This window comes from Asparagus officinalis, chromosome 1 (assembly GCF_001876935.1).
Source record: "Asparagus officinalis chromosome 1, Aspof.V1, whole genome shotgun sequence".
Lineage (NCBI taxonomy): Eukaryota > Viridiplantae > Streptophyta > Magnoliopsida > Asparagales > Asparagaceae > Asparagus > Asparagus officinalis.
The window spans coordinates 12,509,266-12,531,479 of NC_033794.1; the positions used below are offsets into that span (position 1 = coordinate 12,509,266).

General features: G+C 35.3%; 2 protein-coding genes across 7 annotated transcripts; one reads left to right on the forward strand and one right to left on the reverse strand.

Moving 5' to 3' along the window:
- LOC109850377 (NADPH-dependent diflavin oxidoreductase 1) lies at positions 5,767-16,786 on the forward strand. Of its 6 annotated transcripts, none has more exons than XM_020420418.1 (14): positions 5,767-6,128; positions 6,225-6,388; positions 8,373-8,450; positions 8,535-8,639; positions 9,146-9,237; positions 9,591-9,775; positions 11,148-11,245; positions 13,951-14,022; positions 14,132-14,242; positions 14,506-14,640; positions 14,868-14,987; positions 15,189-15,411; positions 15,952-16,038; positions 16,130-16,406. In XM_020420418.1, exons 2-14 carry the CDS (start codon positions 6,242-6,244, stop codon positions 16,273-16,275), a joined length of 1,599 nt encoding a protein of 532 aa, XP_020276007.1. In that variant the 5' UTR covers positions 5,767-6,128; positions 6,225-6,241; the 3' UTR covers positions 16,276-16,406. The 6 variants fall into 6 exon arrangements, with proteins under 6 accessions (XP_020276007.1, XP_020275995.1, XP_020276003.1 ...); XM_020420406.1 differs by having other exon boundaries at positions 5,768-5,784; positions 5,893-6,128; positions 15,952-16,786; XM_020420414.1 differs by having other exon boundaries at positions 5,771-6,128; positions 6,234-6,388; positions 15,952-16,786.
- On the reverse strand, positions 17,117-19,085 carry LOC109830688 (probable methylenetetrahydrofolate reductase). Its single transcript, XM_020398041.1, has 2 exons — positions 18,956-19,085; positions 17,117-17,860 (listed from the first exon to the last, which is right to left on the reverse strand). Exons 1-2 carry the CDS (start codon positions 19,083-19,085, stop codon positions 17,358-17,360), a joined length of 633 nt encoding a protein of 210 aa, XP_020253630.1. The 3' UTR covers positions 17,117-17,357.

The following is a 22,214-nucleotide window of genomic DNA, read 5'->3' on the forward strand; positions in this document are numbered from 1 at the left end:
GGTATGGCTTGGTAGCGCGAAAGCAGTACTCATATTTCTCATATATATATATATATATCATACGTATATATAGTTATATATATATATATATATATATATATATAGTATATTAAGGTATATAGTATATATTATATATATAGTAGGGAGACTGGTTCAAAGTACAAACCTGCACTATCTAAAAAGCTAAAACCTCTCCTCTCCAATTCGATCTAGATTGCATCCAATGCTGAGTTATAGCTGCATAAGGGTAATAAGGTGAAATGAAACCAGCGCGCGACTAAAGAGAGGTTAATTTTGTGCTTGGTAGTGAGGTGGCACAATCCCCTCCACTCATTCAAATGGGGGACCACATTCATATGAGTTTAGAAGTACATGGGGATATGCAATCATTTGAATGAGTGGAGGAGATTATGCCACCTTACTACCAAGCATAACTTTTTGTGTTTGGTACCAAACATACCCATTTCTTTCTCTCTCTCTATATATATATATATTGCCTAAAGAAGTCGGCATCAAATACGCGTCCGCATCTTGCAATTTGTGACCGACTCTGCCCACCTAAGAAAGCACCGCGGTCATAATCAAACCGCTGCAAATTGTGAAGAGTAGGAGGACTTTGAACGAAGACAGCCGCGTGAAGAGAGACGCGAGCGCGAAGGATACGGCGCCTTTGCTCCCCCGGTTTCGTGGGCCCCCACCACACACCGTTCAAACAAACAAAAAGGCTACTTCCTATTTAGGACGCCCCCTAAGTTCATTAAATGAATATTATAAACTTATAAATTCTCGACGCTCATCTACAATTTAACCTTTAGGTATGTATGGAATAAAATTATGAAAATAGCCGTATAGAGTTTTCTCTCTTGGAAAATTACAAATAAATGATGTGTAATGTCATATGTGTTTGGTTATCTCATAAAATTAACCGGGTTTTAGAAAGCAACCAACGACTGACCAGGTACCATCCTAAGCAGCATAGCTTCTCGTTCCTTGCTCGGGGACGGACATCACGGTTTGAGCCTTGTTTGGCACATTGTCTTCAGCGAGTTCTAACTAATTCGTGTGAAGGCACGAGTGCAATCATCAAATTAAATTATTAATTATATCAATGCCCTCTCTTGCCATCTAACTATCTCGAGCAGTAACGGAGGGACACGTGGACAATTCTATTATAAAGAAAATTCTGTGAGGCTCACCTAAGCTGACCAGATAATGCCACGTGGACTTCCTTCTCTTTCCGATCTACCCTTCTGAGTTAGTATAAGAAAGGTTACATTGGTAAGAAAATCTTTAAGTCTAGTTTCATTCTCATTTTGATTAGATATCTACCTTATTTCTCAAGTCATTAACCAACGAACCCGCCGATCAGAAGAAGCAAATGAGCCCCTAGCTCCGGAAATTCATCACTAACTATTTTCTCACCCAATACATGTTTATTATCAATTTCAAATCATTGCAGTCAACAAACAATTAGTACAAACAGAATAAAAATATAAGTAAAATCTAACAAGTGAGGTAGTACAAGAATCATTGCAATCATCGATCTATAGTGAAACTGATAATGAGATGTAGTAGCCCTTTTCTTCTTATTATTAGGGTCATCTACATGGTTTTCTTTATAAAAGCATAACAGCTTGTCATTTTTACCTAAACTTCGAAGACTTTAAAACAAAATTGTCATGTTTTATGTCATCATCCAGTTGTTAATTAATTATTAGTTGACAACTGACTTCAAAAGTAGCTAGGAGTAATTAAACAAGCAAAAACGTGAGCGCCACCACATGACAATAATGAGTTGGTCTTAAATGCTCTCACATTGGTTTTGCAAATAAGATATTGCTTCTTAATGTAATCAATCAGTGATTATTATAATAGCTTTGTGAAAGTTATGTAATTAAAAATAAGGAAGCAGAAACGGTCTCAACTAATTGTTTAACTCAGCTAGAGCCTAGAGCCTAAGCCATTAGTTTTAGCTTCCCTTTTGCCTTCTAATTAGTTTTAAAAGAAAATAGGAGACTGAAAACATGGTTAACTTAAAAATTAAATGAACCCTCTGGAATTTCCTGGAGATGTACTAAGTAGTTTAAGGAATTGCAAAATTGTATTCTTACGCTAAATAGCTATTGAATCTACGAGAAACATATACGTGTCATTGATTAGATAAAATATTAATTATCTTAAAAATACTATATCTTGCATTAAACATCTATGACCATTCAACTACTAGACATAGACAAAGGAATCCTCTCCACTAGCAATCAGATACTTGGAAGTTAGTTTAGCATTACTCTCTTTGTTATTGACAAATCTGTTCTCATTTCATTCTCTTCGTTATCACGAGGGTGTTTGGGGACAGTGGCAGATTCAGAAAATTTTAGATTAAGGGGTGCCGGATAAATGTTCATTTATCCAAAAGTAAAAACATAATATTATAAAACTATAACATCTAATGGGAATGTACTTAGTACACTTGATTTTGGAAAATGTGAATGGACTTTTACTTTTCAATGGGCTAATTCAAATTGTTACTAATTTCTTTGCTATTTTTTACATAGCTTGGGTGTAATTTTAAAAAGAATTTTTTTGTGGGGTGGGGTGGGGTGGTTGGGGGATATGTAAAAATTGCATGGCTACAATTGCACCACTAGCTACTTAATAGATCTGCTTCCCGTTTGAGGGAATTTATTTTAGGTCAATGGAGCTTACAAACTAGTTTTTTCATATCTAGATGTCCGATAGAAGCTTTTTTAAGCCCATTTGAAAAAGCCAGTGTTCCCAATTTTGGAAAAACTATAACATATGTTCATTCAAATAATATAGATTTAGCCAAACAAATTACAATTTTACTCAAATAATTTATAAAACAAATTTATCATAAAAGTCGTAAACCTCCAAAAGCCATACTACCTTATAATCTTAGAAAAATAAGCTCTCTCAACCCAAGATATCTTAGGCATTCTGTTAGGTATTAAGTATGACTAAAAATGGGCCAACATGATACCAAAGTAACAAAAATATCAAAGTGTCTAGCAGGTTCAACAAAAAATATCAATCTGGTAGTTTGGCCCATAAAAAAAGAATTATATTCAAGACTATCTATTTTCAAGATCTAGCGAGGTTTTCTCAATTGTACATTGAAAAATGGTGTCTACCAACTAAAATCCATCACCCCCCCACACACACACACCCACACACACACCCACCACCAAAAAAACCCTAGGTCGGAATCCTAGCTACCCCACTGGTGTAATGGAGGGGAAGAAAGCTCCTTTTGCTTCTCTCTCTACCCAATTATCCCTTTAACTTTTTTTCTACCCCCATGAAATCCAAATCACTCCTTTTCCGAAAGTGTGACAGATAATGACAACAGGACATCCACATTATTCCATGGACTCTCGTAGTCATGCTCCAACAAATCGATGTACCTTCTTTACAAGGGATCTTCTCAATGCACCATTTCTTTCATGAATCATTGTCAACTTGATCACCAATTGGTATCATTCTGGCCCCCTCACCGTCAAAAGTGCATCCCCCACTCAAATTGGAAAGAAAAAGGTTTCTTTTGGCCCAATTCCGTATCCCACGTCATTTAGGGGTATTTTGTTGATATTTTTTTTTGCTAGTCATTTGTTTAGACTAATTGAGATGCACACGCAATGCACTTGAATACTCACATCATTGCTTCTCTTTATATTAAATTTAAAAGTAATAATTTAAATTATTAAGCACCAAATATTAGCTCATGTGAGAAAGTATAGTTATCTATGATCTATATGCATATATACTATATAGTCAATCAATCAAACATATTAAAATTATAATGACTACAGTCAAAATTACATTATGGGTTCACATTAAATATAATTTATAAAAAATAGTGTATTAAAGTTAAAATCTTTTTAACCACTATATAAATTTTCTGAAATTTTTTTTATATATAAACTATACTGTCTAGGAATAGTAATGTGCATACTTAACTATAGTCTAATAATCTTAAGAACGACTTATCATCATTAATTGACGTATACGTGCATTACACTAAAAACATAATAAAAATTTAGAAAACTATAAAATAAACACCATCAAAAGTTTTAAAAATTATAAAAAAACACCCTAACATTTTATAATTTATAAATACACAAAACTATTAAATATTACATTGAAATCAAGGGATTAAAAAAAATTATTAAAAAATTTCAAATTTTGGAGTGGTAATTTGCAATGTACTAAACTAAGAATGTTTTTTTTAATTTTAAATTTAATAGATTTTCAATTAGTTATGTTTTTTTCAAAAAAGTTTTTACCATGAAAATTTTTTCCTAAACCTATACTTTTAAAAGGTGTATGTATAATATTTTTTGTAAAATTTTAATTTTCTAAGGGTTGTTAGTAATTTTGTATATTCATTTTAATGTCTATAGGTTAGAAATTCTCATCGTGTTTTTTTGTAAATTATGAATTTTAGGGGATTTTTTTAATTTTTTAAACTTATAGGTATTTTCTACAGATTGTAAATTATTTATAGACTATTTATAATTCATATAATTTCAATTTACTAATGAATTTGAAATTATTAGGGTGTTTTTTGTAAAATTTTAATTTTAAAGGTTTGTTTGTATTTTTTGAAACTGTAAGGGCATTTTCTATAAATTATAAATTATGTTGGGGATATTTATAATTCCTATATTTTTAATGTACTGTTAGGTTGGAAATTATCAGGATTTTTATAAATTTTATAATTTTGAGGGTTTTATTTTACAATTTATAAAAAATCCAGAGTGTGTATTGCAAATTCCATAAATTTTTGGGGGTTGTTTGTGTTATTTATAGGTTTTTAGTGTGTTTATAGGTTTGAAAATTTTAAGGTGTTTTTTATAAATTTTAAAATTTTAGGGGTGTTTTTATAATTTTAAAACTTATAAGATATTTTCTCCAAAGTAAAAAAAAACTTTTAGTTTCTAGCTAGCATATGTTTTTCAAATTTCTCTTTGAATTGAAATATGTAAAATTTATAATTTTTAATATGCTTTAATAATTTTTTTTACTTTGTAAGGGTGTTTTTGTAATTTAAAAAAACTTAGAGAATATTTTTTACAAAGTCTAAAAACTTTTAGGTGTTGGCAGGCATATGTTTTTTAGATTTCTCTATAAACTGAAATACGTAATTGATTTGAATTATATGAAATGTATTTCTTTTATCCAATAACATGTTAAGTCTCATTATGAATAGAATAAATCATTTAGTTACCAATTCAAAAAAGATATGATAATTAGGATAGATTAAGATAACATTTTAATATTCAAAAAAGCTAAGGATAATATTGATCATAGAAAGATTTTTCTGATCTCGTACTTTAAAGAAAGTATATAGTGATATGATTTGTTAGAACTATGTTGCTCTAGTTAAACAAGACCCACATCAATTTTCAAGATAATTACACGTAGTGATCGCACTAATTCCATATTATGTTTTTAATGATATTTCTTTGCATTGATTTTACTGTTTATGCTGGTTTTAAATAGGGTTATTTCACTACTAGCACCTCAGATGTTTCATATTTCTTATTGACACTTCAAAGTCATTACAACTTTTATGCGGTCCCCAACTCTTAATAAGATGCTTAAGTATGACCCTCTCGTAAAGGTCATTTATTCCGTCTCCGCAACTCGCTCTTCATCTTTTATGAAAGAGAAAAAAGATTGTCTCTACGTCGCCCCCAAAACCAATACTATAATCTTTTTATATTGTCCAATTCATATTTGTGTTCATATATATTAGAAAGGGTATAATTTTCGTTCTGCTCTAAAAAGTTAAAGCTAATGAAATATTTCCTCTTCCCAAAAGGGCACTAACTAGAGGTACTAATTTCAAAGAACTTATCTGATTGCAAGGATCTGAAAGTGACTTAAGAGGTCTACTCTCAAAATATACAACATTTGAGGGACTGTATCGAAATAACTTTCTCCTCTCCCACGAACTGCAACTCCGAATTCAGGCGGCAGGAGTTGCAAACCCTAACCGCCAAAACCTTTGCAGTCCCCTCTCTGGCCGCGAGCAGGATTCTCTCTCTCCAGCAAGAATCGAGCCCTTCTCCTCTTGCTCTTTCTCAATTCGTTCTCTTTACCAAGTAATCGTCTTTTTTTCCCCTTTTTTCTTTTCTTTTTCTTTTCTGTGCTCTCTACGTGTTTGTATAAATGCCTCACTGACTCTTTGTTTCCACTAGCAAAAATAGCTTCTCTAATGGAGGAGGAGAAGCAAAATCGGCTGCTGGTGCTGTTTGCTTCGCAGACTGGCAACGCCATGGACGCGGCAGAGCGAGTTGGGAGAGAGGCCGAGCGCGGGGGTTGCCCTTCGGTTGATGTTCTCTCCGTCGACGCCTTCGATCCTGTAATTTCTTCTTTCATATTCCTCCCCCTACCCAATAATTTTTTAGGTTTTTTTGCGCTTTAATACCCCCAAAGTTTCATCCTTTCCTAACTTTGATACTGTAAAGTTTTTTATTTTAGCAATTTGACATGGTAAAGAGTTTGATGGGTGTGAGACGGCGGCTCATTTAGTAAAATGAGCAAACCAGAAATAGAAGCGTGAGTTCCGCGCATTTTGATGTGATTTTTATGGTGAGACCTCATCACAGGGCTATCATTTGGTATCTCATTTAACAAAATAAGCGGCAATCTCTTACCCATTGTTTCCTATTGTAAAAGCAAGCAAGGGCATTTATTTTGTTCGAGAATATCAACAAGGTTTTAAATGTCGGATGTCGGGTTCACGTCGGATGGCTAAAATCCATGTCGGATAGCGGAAATCGGTGATATATCGGGGAACATGGACTAAATATCGGATTGCCATATCGGGTGGTGCGCATATGTATAATATAATGTCCTAAATGTAATCTAAGCATTCCGAAATTCAATATAAGCATACTTTATAAATTCTAGAGGCGGCGATGGCGATGAGTAGATTTCGACGTCGCAAAGAGGCAGTGCCTGGGCTTTTCTTCTTCTTCTTCTTCGTCTGCTCAGGGTCCTTCGGATAAGTCACCGACCACCATATTTTCTTTATCCCGACGACGGGATACCATGCCGCCCTCGGGTTTGATTGGGGTTCGGATTTTGGAGCGCAACGAGAGATGGACGACGGGGGGCCGAGATGGAGGGGGGGGGGGTTGTCGTTCACGAAGGGAGTGATGGGTTCCCAAGTCCGTTACAACCCTAATTTTTCTCTTTTCTTTCTATCGGGTTCATAAAAAACCCTTAAACATGAGAACGGGTCAAACGAGTTTGGGTTTTTATCACTAAACCCAAACCCGATAGCAAAAAATAGATCTAAAAGAAGTGTCATATCGGTCGATTTTTCAAAGCTGAAAAATCACTGATATGCCCAATATGGCCCTAATATTACCGATTTGGCCCTGAAAACCGACATACGAGTTAAAAACGCTCATGTCGTATCGCTCAAGCCCTCAAACCGACATGTCGGTCGACATTTAAAACCTTGAATATCAAGATAGACGAATGTATGAGAAACAAATTTTCTTGCTAAAGTTCACCTGTTTGAATTTGGGAGAACCATGGAACAAAGTTAGGGTGGATCAGAATGTTGGGCAATGAAAAAATAATATGTGCAAAAAATGAGTGTAGCAAAAATGAGAATGTTGAGATGGTCTTGTGGGTATACACTAAAAGACAGGATAAGAAATGAGCGCATCCATAGTAAATTAGAGGTTGCTCCTATAGAGAATAAAATAAGAGAGAATCGATTAAGGTGGTATGACTATGTACAACGTAGATATTTTAGTGCACCAGTTAGAAAAGTGATAATATTATAGTTAATAGAGCAAATAGATCTAGAGGTAGACCTAGAAAAACTTGGTTGAAAGCAATTAAAAAGGATATGGTTATGGTTAGCTTAACAAAGAAGATGACCCATAATAGAACGGAATGGAAGAATATGATTCATGTAGCCGACCCCTAACACTTAGGATAGATGCTTTGTTGTTGTTGTTGTTGTTGTTATGGAACAATGTTAGCGCTTTGGGGTATCAAATTGACATAAAACACACACATACATAAACACATGTATGTCAGGGTAGGCAGGCGTGCGTGCATGCATGCATAGAGTCAGTTAGCTATCATATTATCCTTTGTCCCTGATCAAATTGCAATTTTTCTCTTCTTTCTATAATTTTTAGTCTGGAGATTTTAATTATATGGTTATGATTTCCTTTCTATATCACATTCTCTATTTCAAATTCTAGTGAGCTTCTTAATTTGTTTCGTTTGAGACTTTAGTATATTACTTCTATTGTCCCTGAAATATCGTCTTTCAATTCTTCGCCAAGACTCTGACTGAGCTAACACGATCATCTCAGTGTTGTTTGCCAGATGAGCAGACAGTCATCTTCATTGTTTCAACTACAGGCCAGGGAGATGCACCGGATTCTATGAAGGTTCATTTTCTTTGTTTCTTTTTCATGGTACCTTTGCATAACTTCTCATTCATTAATTGCAAAGTGGTATTGTTTTCTTTTCAGGCATTTTGGAGGTTCCTTTTGCAAAGGAATTTGGGCCATCAATGGCTGGAAGGGCTTCGGTATGCAGTTTTTGGGTTAGGAGATTCTAGCTACCAGAAATATAATGTAATAACTCAAATCACTGATCATTGGCTTTAGGGTGTTCAAGCTTCACATTTTAATCCTGATAAATTATTTCTTTAATATAATCCTATCATATCAGTGTATATGTTGATTAGATGGTACATAAGCTAAATGTTGATTATTATTCAGAAATAAGAAAACTATTTATTGGATCTTAGAATAGTTAAGAGCCATTGCAGCCTTGAAGAGGTTTACTCCCATAGTAAAGGTTATGTATGGGATGCGGTTTTAAGAGCTAACATAAAAATGAGTTCTGTAGCAGTTGTGGTCTTAAGTTATGTCCTTTACGAGTTTTTGCCATGCCATTTCTCTCTTTTCATTTCTTTGAATTTGAATTTTATGTTGACACCAAAGTTCTGTTGGGGATGTAGTTTTAAGAGTTAAAATGAGTGCTACAGTTGGCTTGTCTGATTACAGTTAAAAGTGGATAAACGATGCATCTTGATTATTTCCCTTTGTTTCTCAATACTGTTGAACTATTGTTGAAGTTTACTGCAAAGAAGCTGGACAAAAGGCTATCAGATCTTGGGGCAAAACCCATCGTTGAAAGAGGTCTGGGAGATGATCAACACCCATCAGGGTATGTTTGTTGAGTCCTATTCTTTACATATCTTGTTCTATTAGCTTCAATTTACTCTTATTGATGCAAGATTATCTTTTCAGTTTTCACTATTTCATGATCTATTTTCTTTTATTTTGTTTTTATTCAATCTTACAGATTAAGGTCCTAGTCCTTGATACAGAAAAAAAGTTCCGAGTTATCTCTTAAAGATTTGCATCTATTTCTTTTGCTTTATTATTTGTCAATGTCCCGCAGATTAGTGGAATTTTTTTATTCTCCTAGTTAGTTGATTATCCTGACAACTTTTCTGAAATTAACTTGTGATGTGAAATTCAATCAACATTGCTGACTTTTTGAACTGTGTTTCATAGATATGAAGGTGCTTTTGACTCTTGGTTGGCGTCTTTATGGAAAGTGCTGAATCAAATGAACGCTGCAATGTTACCAAGAATCTCAGATATCCAGGATGCTCGCATAATAACTCTTGATCTGCCAAAGTTTCACATCACTTATCATCATGTTGAGAAGCCAAAACAGTGTTTCCCAGCAAACGCAGGTAATCACTGTTTTTTCCTATTGTCGTTATGTATGCAAATTCCCACATGGGTAAGGGCAGGGCTAGATTGTAATTTTTAATGGAAATTCAACTATATTCTCAAATTTGGTTGCTCATTTGGTTAATTATGCTTTTACAAATATCTCAGTTCATACAGAATTATGTTTTTATAACAAAACAACAACAAAGTTTAATGGTTATTGAAATCAAACTTTGGAAGGTTGTATATATACATGACTGCATATTGATAGTGAGATATTTCCTTTGTGTGGTTGTTAATACTAACATAATTAGCTTTATATTTGGTAAGTTTGAAATCATGAGCTATGATCAGATCTGGTGTAGCCTATAGGAACTTAAGGAACATATTAGAAGACAAATTCCTTAAAGGTTTTAGTGGAAGAAATTGTATTTGCACAAGGAATTTTTTACATTAAGAAAGACCCAACCAATTCCTAAAATACATTCCAACTTTTCCTTGCAACCAACAACATTCCTTTGAAGCAACATACACAGGTATTTTGGGATAGATTAAGGTTATGCAAAAGTGCATCCTCCATGAATATTCATGATACTCTCTTAGTTTCTTTTATTGACTTTTTTCCCTGGTATAGTAGTTTTTCTTCCTTGGTTCTGTTTTGGGGCATATTCATATATTGTGATGCTAATTTGTGAATCTGTACTTGATATCACACGCCACACCTGGGCAGATATTGCAGTAGCACACATTAGAACATTTGCGCTTTTTACCACTCTGGTGATCCGTCTGTTTTTTTTTACCTCAGTTTTATGGACACAGATAGAGTATACTTGTTCTGAAGGATCAACTTCACGTAAGTAATAGCTAAGTATGATTCAGGGCATGGATCAACTTCACGTAAGTAATAGCTAAGTATGATTTAGGGCGTGCAGTATTCGTAATTTTGTTTCAATTTTTGCTGATAATATGTATAGTATGAAAAAGAAGTTTGCATTGCAACAAATCGACCAATTTTAGCGACAATGTTTTTAAACAGTATGCTACCTTACAAAGCAAAATATGCACCAGTAAATGTCCTTATGTGCCAAAGACTTTGAATGCTGCCAACATTATTTTGATAAACACACTGTCTCTGATTATTCGCATCTTAAATAATCTTATCTTAAAAGTAAACTCTTAATACAAATTAATCCACAAATGTTAAAAGAGAGGAATTCACCTTCGTGATTACTACTTGTAAAATTTTCAAGTACTATAGTTAGAAAATTATTTCACTGACCTCTAGAGTCATGTTAGCATTTGTTACTCTATGCTCTCGTTAGCTTAGTTTTATGAAATTGATTAACAATCTTGCTTATCGATACATTTTTTTTTGAAATTCTACCTTGTTAGATTTGGACAATCTTGCGAAGATGATTGAGGGAGCTCGCTTAATGTCTGCTGCACAGCCTCGATCTGATGATAATAGGCCACAATACTTCTTAAAAATGGTATGCATTTCTGTTAGCTGATGTATATATGCTTTTGCATTAACAATGCAAGTAGACTACTACTTATGCAAAGTCATTATTATTGTACCAACACCGGTAGTCTACTAACTAAGAGGCCAATCCAAAATTTGAGAATTCTATATCCAGATCCCCATGCTAGTTTCAAAATGTCATGCTTGCTTCTGTGTTAACAAATTAGCTACTTGCACACACCTAGATATCCCAAATGCGTTTGTAGTTTTATATTTGGATTCTATATCCGCTTTCATAAGTACTTCCTTCAATGTCTTCCTGACGTTTTAGCAATATCCAAGTTGATGAAAGTGTTTCTTAACAACAAAATGGACATAAACTATGTGAGCTCAATGCTTAGAAATTTTCCATCTGCCGTAGAGAGCAAGATTGGTTTACAAGGTCTATAAATAACGTTACAGTGTCTGATGTGGACGCAATGCATCAGAAATGCAAACCATGGAGCATGGGAGAAAGAAGGCCCTTAATCTGTCTACTTACATATCAACTAATAACTCTTTTCTTTAGGAAAGACCAACTTAACAGTTCTACTCCTTGGTGGAGCCAGGAGGGCGGGGGTGGTCCTGAGTTTTCTTGGGTCTAACTTATTAATATAATGATATATATAATATTATATAATAATATATTCTATAATATATATATATATATATAATATATATCATACTACGAGGAGACGAGAGCGATCACAGAGAGAGGAGAGATATGTAATGGGATCCTTGTCAATACCGGCAGGGGATCTTCTCCTTGACTGCCTCTAAAATCACCATGATTGGAGCGACATTATGGATTGATCCGCTCGCGTTAACTTTCGATCACATATCTACAACCCAACACCGACCAAGTTTGGGGGGGTGCATCCGTCGTCGTTTGACTTCCTCTACTTGAGCGCCATGTGAAAGTTCTATTCATTCAAAACCGTTAAAATTGATACGAGTGGATGAAGCGGTCAAACGACGAGGGTTCCACCCCAAACTTGGTGTGTGAGTTTAGAACATGTACATCAAGTTCAAAAAGAGCGGATGCATCCACAATGTCGTCAATAGTGTGATTTCACGCACGCGCCGCTCAAGGAGGAAATGCCCCTCCTATAGACATATCATTAATCTCATATATATATAGTATATATAGTACACACCTGATATATATATATAGTATATATATATATATACTAATAATAATTATGTGGTAGGGTTTTCATTATCAGGTTTCGTTAAAAGGCTTTCATATTTTGAAATCAGTCCCTCATAATTTTTTTTGGTCTAACTGCAGTATTTATTTTGATGCTCTAAGAAAAAGCTGTTGTTTCTTTTGGTTGGATGAACACATGCCAATAGTTCTTAATCGCTATATTTGGACATATTTATTACAGGAAAACAATCTCATAGATCAATATGTTATATGCAAAGTTGCATGAAAATGGGGACGTGTACCGGTGCGGGTACGGGTACGGGTATGGGACACAACAAATTTGTGAAATATAGGGTACGGGGACACGACTATATTTATATATCGAGATTGATAATGTACATGAGATTATTATTATTATTTGAATTATGTGCTATTTAAATTTAAATTCCTATCATATTTTTAAGTTTGTTTTATTACGTTGATTATTATAAATTGGAAAATGCTCTTTTTTTAACTAGATACTCAAGCCACTCTTTTAAATCATATTTTTTAACTTGGATATGATCTTAAACAACCGGATCCATGTCTAACGAGTTTCAAGAAATGGACTTGAAGTGTAGGATATGTCCAAGAAGTGTACAACTAGTATTTTAAATCAACATATCGTATAATTGAGTAAATGTTTGGGTAAATATATGCATATATCCAAGGAGTGTTCATGAAGTTTGGATATGGGTAAGTGTCAGGTACGGGTATGGCTTCATGAGAGAAGTACCAGGTAACATAGGTTATATGTGTAACTTCATAGCTCATTGTGCTGTAGTTATTTCGGAAGGGACAATTCTCAACAGCCTAAATCCTGATCTTCAGGTATCTCAAAGAAGTAGATGGTGATACTGAAGTTCAAGGCAAGCGAGAATATGCAATTGAAGAGTAGGGAACTACATTAACCTCCTTGTAGCCACCGTATTAGCAAGAACTTTAATCCATTAGAATTTTCCATCCGGTGCAACTCTTGAATCTTAGCCTTGTAACCTTGTTATAGGATTGCTGATCATAGGATAGGGTCAAACTTCCAAATGCAATCCTAACTAACTAACTTACAAATTTGTATGAATCAAAACTGTGAGCTTTTACTACTCAAGCAATTTATGTAGCTAGAGTAACCACTCTCATCCAATGACTCTCCAAGCAAGATAAATCATAATACAAGAAACCCTTGGAGATTCAAATACTTGGGGGTAGATAATATTTTATTTGAACTCTATAATCCTAACATACATGCAAGCCAAATAAATAATTGTTTGCAAGAAACGAAATTAGAAACCAATATTGCTCTGAACTTTTTAAACTAGCTAATATATTTAATATTGGAGAATTGCATTCAGCTTTAGCGAAGCATATGAAATCAAACAGCCGAGTGGACACGTTTTGTTATTCACTGTCTAATAGCATTTCCTATTTTACTTTCAGTTGTGTTATTTTTTCATTGCTTAAGATGATTTATATTGCTTCTAGCTGCTAATTTATCTTTGTGTTGTTAGATTAGAAAACTGTCTTTGACCAAAGCTGGAGACAGAGATGTCAACCACTTTGAATTTGAAGCCGTATCATCTGTAAGTTGTGTCTAAATTCAGCCTGATGTGGGCACTGTGCGTAAACATCTTAAAGTTGGATTTCATATTATATTTATGGAATTTGATGCATTTTTTAATCTTATCTTAGGATGTTCGATATCAAGCAGGTGATATTCTTGAGATTCTCCCAAGTCAAGATCCCATTGCTGTTGATGCATTTATACGTCGTTGTAACCTAGATCCAGATTGTTACATCAAAGTATGTGTAACTTCTTTTCAGTCAATATGATTTTTGTTTAACTGATATTTTGAAGTAATTGATGCCATATTTATAAGAAACAGTATACTGCATATTTATCACCCAAGAACTTTTGTCTTCTTATTTATGCTTAACGTTGTATATATTGGTTTCTTCTGCTACTTTCATAAGAATCTTAAATATTTCATTTATTTTTGTTTTCTTTTGCTTTACATGGAAATCCAATGTGCTTTTTAGTTCTAAAAGTAGTAATTCCTTTCCAGGTTCAACCAAGGGATAAGAAGAAGCAAATGGTTGATTATCATGCAAATGACTTCATGAACTCTATCAAATTAAGAACCTTTGTGGAACTGACAATGGATGTAGCATCAGCATCACCTCGACGGTATTTCTTTGAGGCAAGATAGTTATAATTTTTATTAGAACTGGAATGTCTTTGTTTTTTTATTCTTAGTCATTTTTCCCACCAAATAATTTATTCATTCTTAAGGTGCACGCCTCAACAAAAATATCTTAAAGTGCATCTCCATATGGAGCAAATGCTAAGCTTACCTTTTAAAATCAACTGTTAATTTTCATGTAAAAATTTAGTGCTAAATTTATTCAGTATTTTTATGCCGTTCAGGTAATGAGCTTTTATGCAACAGCTGAACATGAAAAGGAAAGGCTACAGTATTTTGCTTCTCCTGAAGGCAGAGATGATTTATATCAGTATAATCAGAAGGAGCGAAGAACCGTTCTAGAGGTGAGTTGTTCTGGAATTGTAACCTTTTTCTTGATGATCAGGTTCCCGAGTTCAGATAGAAATGCTGAAATAGCTATTTAGATGTAAATTCTCTGAGACCAGCTTGGTAATTAACAGCATAATTTATGAATTAGAAAGGTTTGCTGTACAAATTTCCTCTATATTCTTTGTCCAGGAGGAACTTATTAGGCATCTTTGCAGGTTCTCTCTGACTTTCCATCTGTTCAACTGCCATTTGAATGGTTAGTGCAACTGGTTCCTCCTCTTAAAACACGGGCATTTTCAATCTCCTCTTCTCCTTTAGCTCACCCAAACCAAGTGCACTTGACTGTGAGCAAAGTAACATGGAAAACTCCTTATGGGAGGCCGCGACATGGTCTTTGCTCAACATGGTTAGCTGGACTTGATCCTCATGATAGCCAAGGTATATGGCCAATTTCTTTTTGGGTAATTTTCGCAAAACCTCCATACTTTAGGGCTATTTCCCACGAAAATCCCCAGTACTTTGTTTTTCCAACTAAACACCGAATAATTTTCATACATAACCCCAAAGTGATGAAATGCCTCTCAAGGCAACAACAACAACAACAAAAATCCTATTTAATTCTCTATGGCAATTTCCTTTTTGCAAATCAAACCCTTACATCAGGTGATTCGCACATAAACCCAAACCCCTCCTGTCACCCTACCCAGTATCACAGCACTGCATCTCCATTTGCCTAACGTGAGGGTCTTTGTGCAAAAATTAATTGAGAAGGATGAAAAGGGTTTTGTTTGGCATGAGAGGCATTTTCATCACTTTGGGATTATGTGGGAAAAGTTATTGGTGTTTAGTTGGGAAACAGAGCATTGGAGGGAAACCCCGAAGTGGTGGTTTTTTTTGGTGAAATTTACCCTTTCTTTTCTTTTTTCACTCATAACAGATGAAGAAATTGAAATTTATTATGCTTTTCTTTATCCACAGGGGTTTATATTCCTGCATGGATCCAGAAGGGCTCGCTTCCTCCTCCACCGCCGGAACTACCTCTTATTCTAATTGGACCGGGAACAGGTTGTGCACCATTCCGTGCATTTATAGAGGAAAGAGAAATCCAAAATATGAATATGCCAACAGCTCCTATTCTCTTCTTTTTCGGTTGTAGGAATGAGAAAACTGATTTTTTATACAAGGACTTGTGGTTATCTCAAGCCCAAGAGGGAGGAGTATTGTCCACGCAGAAAGGTGGAGGTTTCTTTGTTGCATTCTCAAGAGATCAGCCACAAAAGGTTTATGTTCAGCATAAGATGAAGGAACAGAGCAAAAGAATTTGGAATCTACTGAGTGAGGGAGCTGCAATATACATAGCAGGATCCTCAAACAATATGCCAGCAGATGTGACCTCGATGCTTGAAGAGATTGTTTCGGAAGAAAGCGGGGTTTCGAAGGAATCAGCTGCTAGATGGCTAAGATCGCGGGAAAGGGCTGGTAGATTTCACATTGAGGCATGGTCATGAGATTGGCCGGTAAATAAGTTCAAAATTTGCACCTCTTTGTTTCTGAAATCAAGATTGTGATTAGAATCTGATACCTGCTGCTGCAAGAAGACGCTGAAGAACTTCTGTATGTACCATTGTTGCTGAAAGAAGAAGTAATTTTTTATTTATGTTTATGTTTATTGTATACAATACAAGATGGTCCCCCTTTTTCATAACTTGAGTAGGTTGCTGATAGAGACATACTTATTGTACACAATACAATTTTCTGTTTATGTTTATTGTACTAATACAAGAATAAGAGAGTCAAAAAAAAAAATTCATAATTTGAGTGGGTTGTTGAAAGAATATGACAGTTTTTCCATCGTGCAAGTCATGCTTGCTTGGCTTGCTGAGCTGTTCGTCTTAATGTCAGTAAGAATTAAATAGTGAGATTCTGTGATTCTATAATATCCTAATGTTTAACACAGGATAATAATGAAGTTTATGCGGGCAAACCAAACTATAACTTAATGCTGCCAAATATCAAAATTATAGTCATTAGTTATGCACGTGGTCGACTTTTCATCTTTTCTTGCCTGATGTAACTCACTTACATTGACATCTAACTACTTTTGGACGAAAGAATTTATGTTCGAAAGATCTTATAAAGCCAATTGAATCCAAACAACTAATTCAAATAAATATTTGGTGCTACTAAATGCTAGAACTTCATCCCCTTGGGGGGGTAAACACGTTACCTGATCAATTGATCACTCAATTACATCCAGCACGTAAATAAATAAAGTAGTCGGGAGATGTAATGTAGCTAATTAAGCGTTATTCACCTCCCAATTACTGTAATATAATAGTATAATAACATAATCATCGACACTTCTCATGAAATGCCACCTACACCTACATCTTCACTGCAGCAACCTTTCCATTCTCAGCAGCAGCAGGAGCAGCAACCAACCCTAAATTCCTCAGCACTCCCAGCGCCGGCGCCTCCTTGTTCATCGTATAAAAATGCAGCGCTCTCACTCCGGTCTCCTTCAGTATCTCCCTACAAATCTTGGTGGCCAGCTCCACTCCGTACTCTGCCAGCTTTTTGTCGTCGCCTTTCGCCGCGTCCACAGCTGCGCGGACCTCTTTGGGGACCTTGGTCTTGCAGGTCTCGGTCATGAACTTGAAGTTTCTGTAGGTTGTGATGGGGAGGATTCCGGGGATTATCGGGCATCGGATTCCGATGCGACGACAGTCTTTGACGAACTTGATGAATACTTGGGCGTCGAAGAAGAGCTGGGTTATGATGAAGTCTGCACCGGCGTCGACTTTCTTCTTGAGGTAGTCGAGGTCGGCCGCGTAGCCCTCTTCGGTGGCGACCTCGGCGCCGTCGGGTATCTGAGATGGGTGGGCTTCTGGAGATGCAAATTAGTGTGATTTTTAATCAGTACGGTTAAATAGAAATTGATGTAAATAAGCTGCTGGATCTTTGATGCGTTTGCGCTTCCTTCTCCTTTCCCCCCCTCTCTAGTTATAAATTAACAAAGTTAATTAACTTAATTAAGGGTAATTAGTGATATTTGAAAATTGTTGGGAATAAAATTTAAAAAAAATCAGGGCGGGAGACTTGGGTTAAGCTAATATTTTGATTTAGAGGGTAAATTTGTAAATAGAGTTGATAAGGACGGGTTATGAGCTGAAAGATGCAAATTTTTTGTTACCGCAAAATTTTAATGGTCAATACCTACCTTCTGCCTTAAAGTTCTTAGTATACGGATTGAGATCCTCTACTAATGATGAGCTTCCTAATATCTCCGAATGGAATCTTAGCCTTTGATTTATCAATCAAAGACCACGACAAAAGTAGGGGGTCCGTCTTTGGTTGATAAATCAAGGTCAAGATCTCTTTATTAGAAGATATTAGTAGAGAATCCATTAGTAGAGGATCCCAATTCCTTAGTATACTGCCTACAACTTTGACAAGTTGAATATGTCAATATTATATAGATATTCTAATGGGATTTGAATCCTCTCCACTACAAAAAAAAATAGTGGAGGGACCACTACATAATCACAGCCATTGATTATCTAGTTGATGGTTATGATTTTTTCTTTTAGTGCAAATTAGGAATGAGTGCAATACACGAGGGTATGGTAAGTGTTAGATTTAGATTGTATCATAACCGCCTACTAAATAATCAACGCTTGAGATTAAAAATAGTGGTCTCTCCACTACTTTTTTGTAGTGGAGAGGATCCAAATCCATTCTAATGATCTAGTTGTCAACTGAATTTCTTTTTGATTTCTTAAAAAAAAAAAAAAAAAAAAAAAAAAAAAAAATTGCAATGAGAGATGGTGACCAATGCAAATGGTCCGTTTAATTGATTCGACCAGTTCAATCAGTTCAAGCTCACCCCGAATTTTTAAATAAATAAAAAAGAAGAAGGCAGAGAGAAAAGAAAAGAAAAGAAATTTAAGTGGGCCTTTATTTATTTATTTATTTTAAGTACCTGGGTACCCAGCAACGCAAATCCCAAAATAATCCCCATGCTTCTTCCTAATATACTTCACAAGATCCAGCCCGCTACTAAACCCCTCCCCTCCGCGTGCCGGTGTCCACGCGCGGTGGTCGATCCTCATCCCTCGACATCCCGCGCCACGTGGAGGTGCATTCATCGTGTCGACCAGCTCGCCCTGCATCCTGCGGCGAGCTCGGCGTGCGTGCCGGGACGGGTCAGCGGCCGCCAGGTGATGTCGCAGAACTGGGCCGTGGGCGGCCGATGGCGGCCACGGTGCGAGAACGAAAAGGCGTCGCGTGCCCGTGCGGAGGTAGTTCGGGGTGAAGTACTCGAACGAAAAGACGACCTTGCCTTCGTCGGAGGCCTGGATCTTCTCTATTTTCTCGATTATCTTCATTTTTTTAATATATATATTTTTTTTCTTCTTCTTCGAGTTTTGGAGGAGAGGGCGAAGGGAACGGGGGGGCTTTTTGAGGGAGGGAGAGGGGGTCACAAATTTATTGGGGTCGTGACTAAAGTTGGTAAAGAGGGGTTGGGGGGTCCACCGGTCCAGAGTCTCTCTTTATTTATAGGGTTTTTATATGGGTATACTCTGGTATGGGGGTAGGAATTGGGCACCACCGAACTCCATGGATTTTGGAGGCGATTATACACGTGATTTGGTTTTGTTATTAGTTTGTTTGTTTGCCAGATAAAATATTGTTTCCACTATTATATCTTACCTAGTGTAAATTTAATTGGAAATCAGCAAAATTGACCCGCGCGATACCGCTACGACAACTTACACCGTAGGTAAGCTGCTGAAATATAAAATGAATTAAAATTTAATTTGATTAAATAGTTTAGATTTAAGAGTGATTTTGGAATTAAGAGTGATTTTGGAAGCGAGTGGGTTTAAAATAAATTAGAGTTGGTTTACAGACAAATTACTTTTTTTTTGAAAGTAGATGAATTTTAGAATAAATTTGGATAAAACCTTGAGTTTATAAGAAAAAAAAATCCGTTTATAATTTGTGTTGACGTGCCACTTGAATGGCAAAAGCCAGTAAAATAATACTTTAAATATTTATGGGGATAAAGCTTTGGGTTCGCAGACAAAAAAAAACTAACTTTTAAAGTGGGCAGATTAATTTGATTAAAACTTTGGTAAAAAATAGAAAGAAATAACATCATTTTCCACACTAGGTATCAAAACTCATGCTTCTAGCTTGGCATTAAGTTGTTTCACCATCGGGACATTTTGTCGTGGAGTTATTAATTTTACGTAAATTGTTTATATATATTATAGTTAACTAAGATAATTAAATTGTAGCTTTCATCCCATTAACTTTAGTGTGTGTACTGGTGAAAATTGTTTAAAGTTTTGCCTGCTAAAAAAGTAAATTGAAGTGTGAAAGTCAATTTCAAAAGTAAATTGAAGTGTGAAAGTCAATTTCTTCTGCAAATGAGAAAGTGCAACCATGCACCATTCAAATTGACGCAGCGCGGAAGTTGTAGCCTCGGAATCCACCAAGGACAATATTCGAATCCACGAAGAGCTTCGAATCCACAAAGTAAATATTGAACAAAAACGAAATTTTATTTATCAAAAGTTATGCCTCTAGGGCTTACAACAATCTTCTTAAATAGAAAAAAATAAACAAGACTCCTACAAGGACTCAAACTCTACCAAAAATAGTAAAAGAATTCCTAAAAGATTAAAACTCCTAAAAAGACTCATTATTACTAGGAAAGTCCACCGGTCAAATCTGAGATGAAATCGGATTTGTTTCCTAAACAAAACAGACTCCTAAAATATTACTAAAAAAAAGTAATAACGGACAAAAATACAAATATCTCTCAAAACGTAAGGAATTTGGCGAAACGAAGAACACAAACCGAACCCGAAGGGGTGGGTTTGGATGACTCCGTCTCGTCGAGATAGTCGATTTTCATATATAATTCGTCTAATTCTGACGTACGGTTTGAAAGTTACGACCGTTTCTTCGAAACTAGTTATTTTCTTCGACCATGCCCGCATTTGGGCTTGCGACTGTCCCACTTTGACATAAACGTGTCTGCTGTGTGTTTTACATCACAAATGAAATACAATGTTTGCTTACAAAAACGAATTATTGTTCAAACTAGGATCAAGTATTAAAATAATAAGGTAATTAATTAATTTAAAATCATATTATAATATTACGATTATTTAAAAAAAAATTAGTTAACAGGGTCCTTACATTTTCACTTCTTGGATTACTTTCGCACTGTTTCAAGGCAGCTAAATACGCATTTATAAGAGCAGTGGTCTCTTTAATATATTTTTTTTACGGTAGAGATTATTCAAATCATAAAGAAGATTTAAAATGACATGTAAAACACTAGTGTGTAAAGAATTATCTAATTTCTAAAGAAACAGACGATGTGAAAGATTGCAAAATATGGCTTCGATCAATTAGTGCCTCTCAAAGTTAAATATATTGGTTGCCCCATGAGGACCAGATCGAGGTAGTTAATATTTGAGGTGAAACATGATCGCATCTACTTACATATCTAGAGTCACTTTGATGTAACTTGTAACCTCCCTCATCAATTTCACGTCTCAAAAGTGTAAAAAACAAAAAAAAAGTATTCTATTCTTCGTAAGTGGCTTCGATCGCTATCTTGCGCCTCCTCTCAAAGTAAGAAGCATCCCATTCTTCGTAGGTGGCCTTCGCTATCTACCGCCTAACGTTTTCCCATGCTGCGCTTTTTTCCCGTCGGTGGATGTCAGTGTCTGTGTAGCGTCCACGCGTTTCCCTTGGAAGGAAATGGAGTCGTAATTGTAAGTAGATAATTTGCAACAAATGCTACAATTAATTTAATAAGATCGAGGAAAGGTTTCTTCATGTCTCAAAAAAATTTTAGAATTTAAAAAATAATGTTGGAGTTTCTATATATTATTGCAGAATAATTAAGGGTTGTAGTTTTATATTCTAATAAATAAAAATAATTTCACATCTTCAAAAAAAAAAAACTTCTTAAATCCAACTGGAAAATCATTTGCGCACGTACAAGATTTTTGCATTATTTGCTTTTCAACTAAACATTGAATAAGCGTCGGAAGTACATTTTATATAATATGATTGTAGATATCTAAACAACCGAATTTGAAGTTGATTTTTTTTTTCCACCATGCTTGCTGTAATCAAGTCTCGCAGCAAATTAAGTAGACATCCCCAAGTTGGAGTCAGAACGACTAACATCCAAATCAGTTAAATATATTTAA

What these genes read in the sequence shown, in the direction of transcription:
- LOC109850377 (XM_020420406.1), top strand. Translation starts at nt 6,242, where the DNA reads ATGGAGGAGGAGAAGCAAAATCGGCTGCTGGTGCTGTTTGCTTCGCAG. An exon ending in GTGTTTCCCAGCAAACGCAG is followed by an intron (nt 9,776 to 11,147) that starts GTAATCACTGTT and finishes CTACCTTGTTAG; the next exon opens with ATTTGGACAATCTTGCGAAG. An exon ending in TGATCCTCATGATAGCCAAG is followed by an intron (nt 15,412 to 15,951) that starts GTATATGGCCAA and finishes CTTTATCCACAG; the next exon opens with GGGTTTATATTCCTGCATGG.
- LOC109830688 (XM_020398041.1), bottom strand. Translation starts at nt 19,085, where the DNA reads ATGAGGATCGACCACCGCGCGTGGACACCGGCACGCGGAGGGGAGGGG. An exon ending in TTGCGTTGCTGGGTACCCAG is followed by an intron (nt 17,861 to 18,955) that starts GTACTTAAAATA and finishes TTGCATCTCCAG; the next exon opens with AAGCCCACCCATCTCAGATA.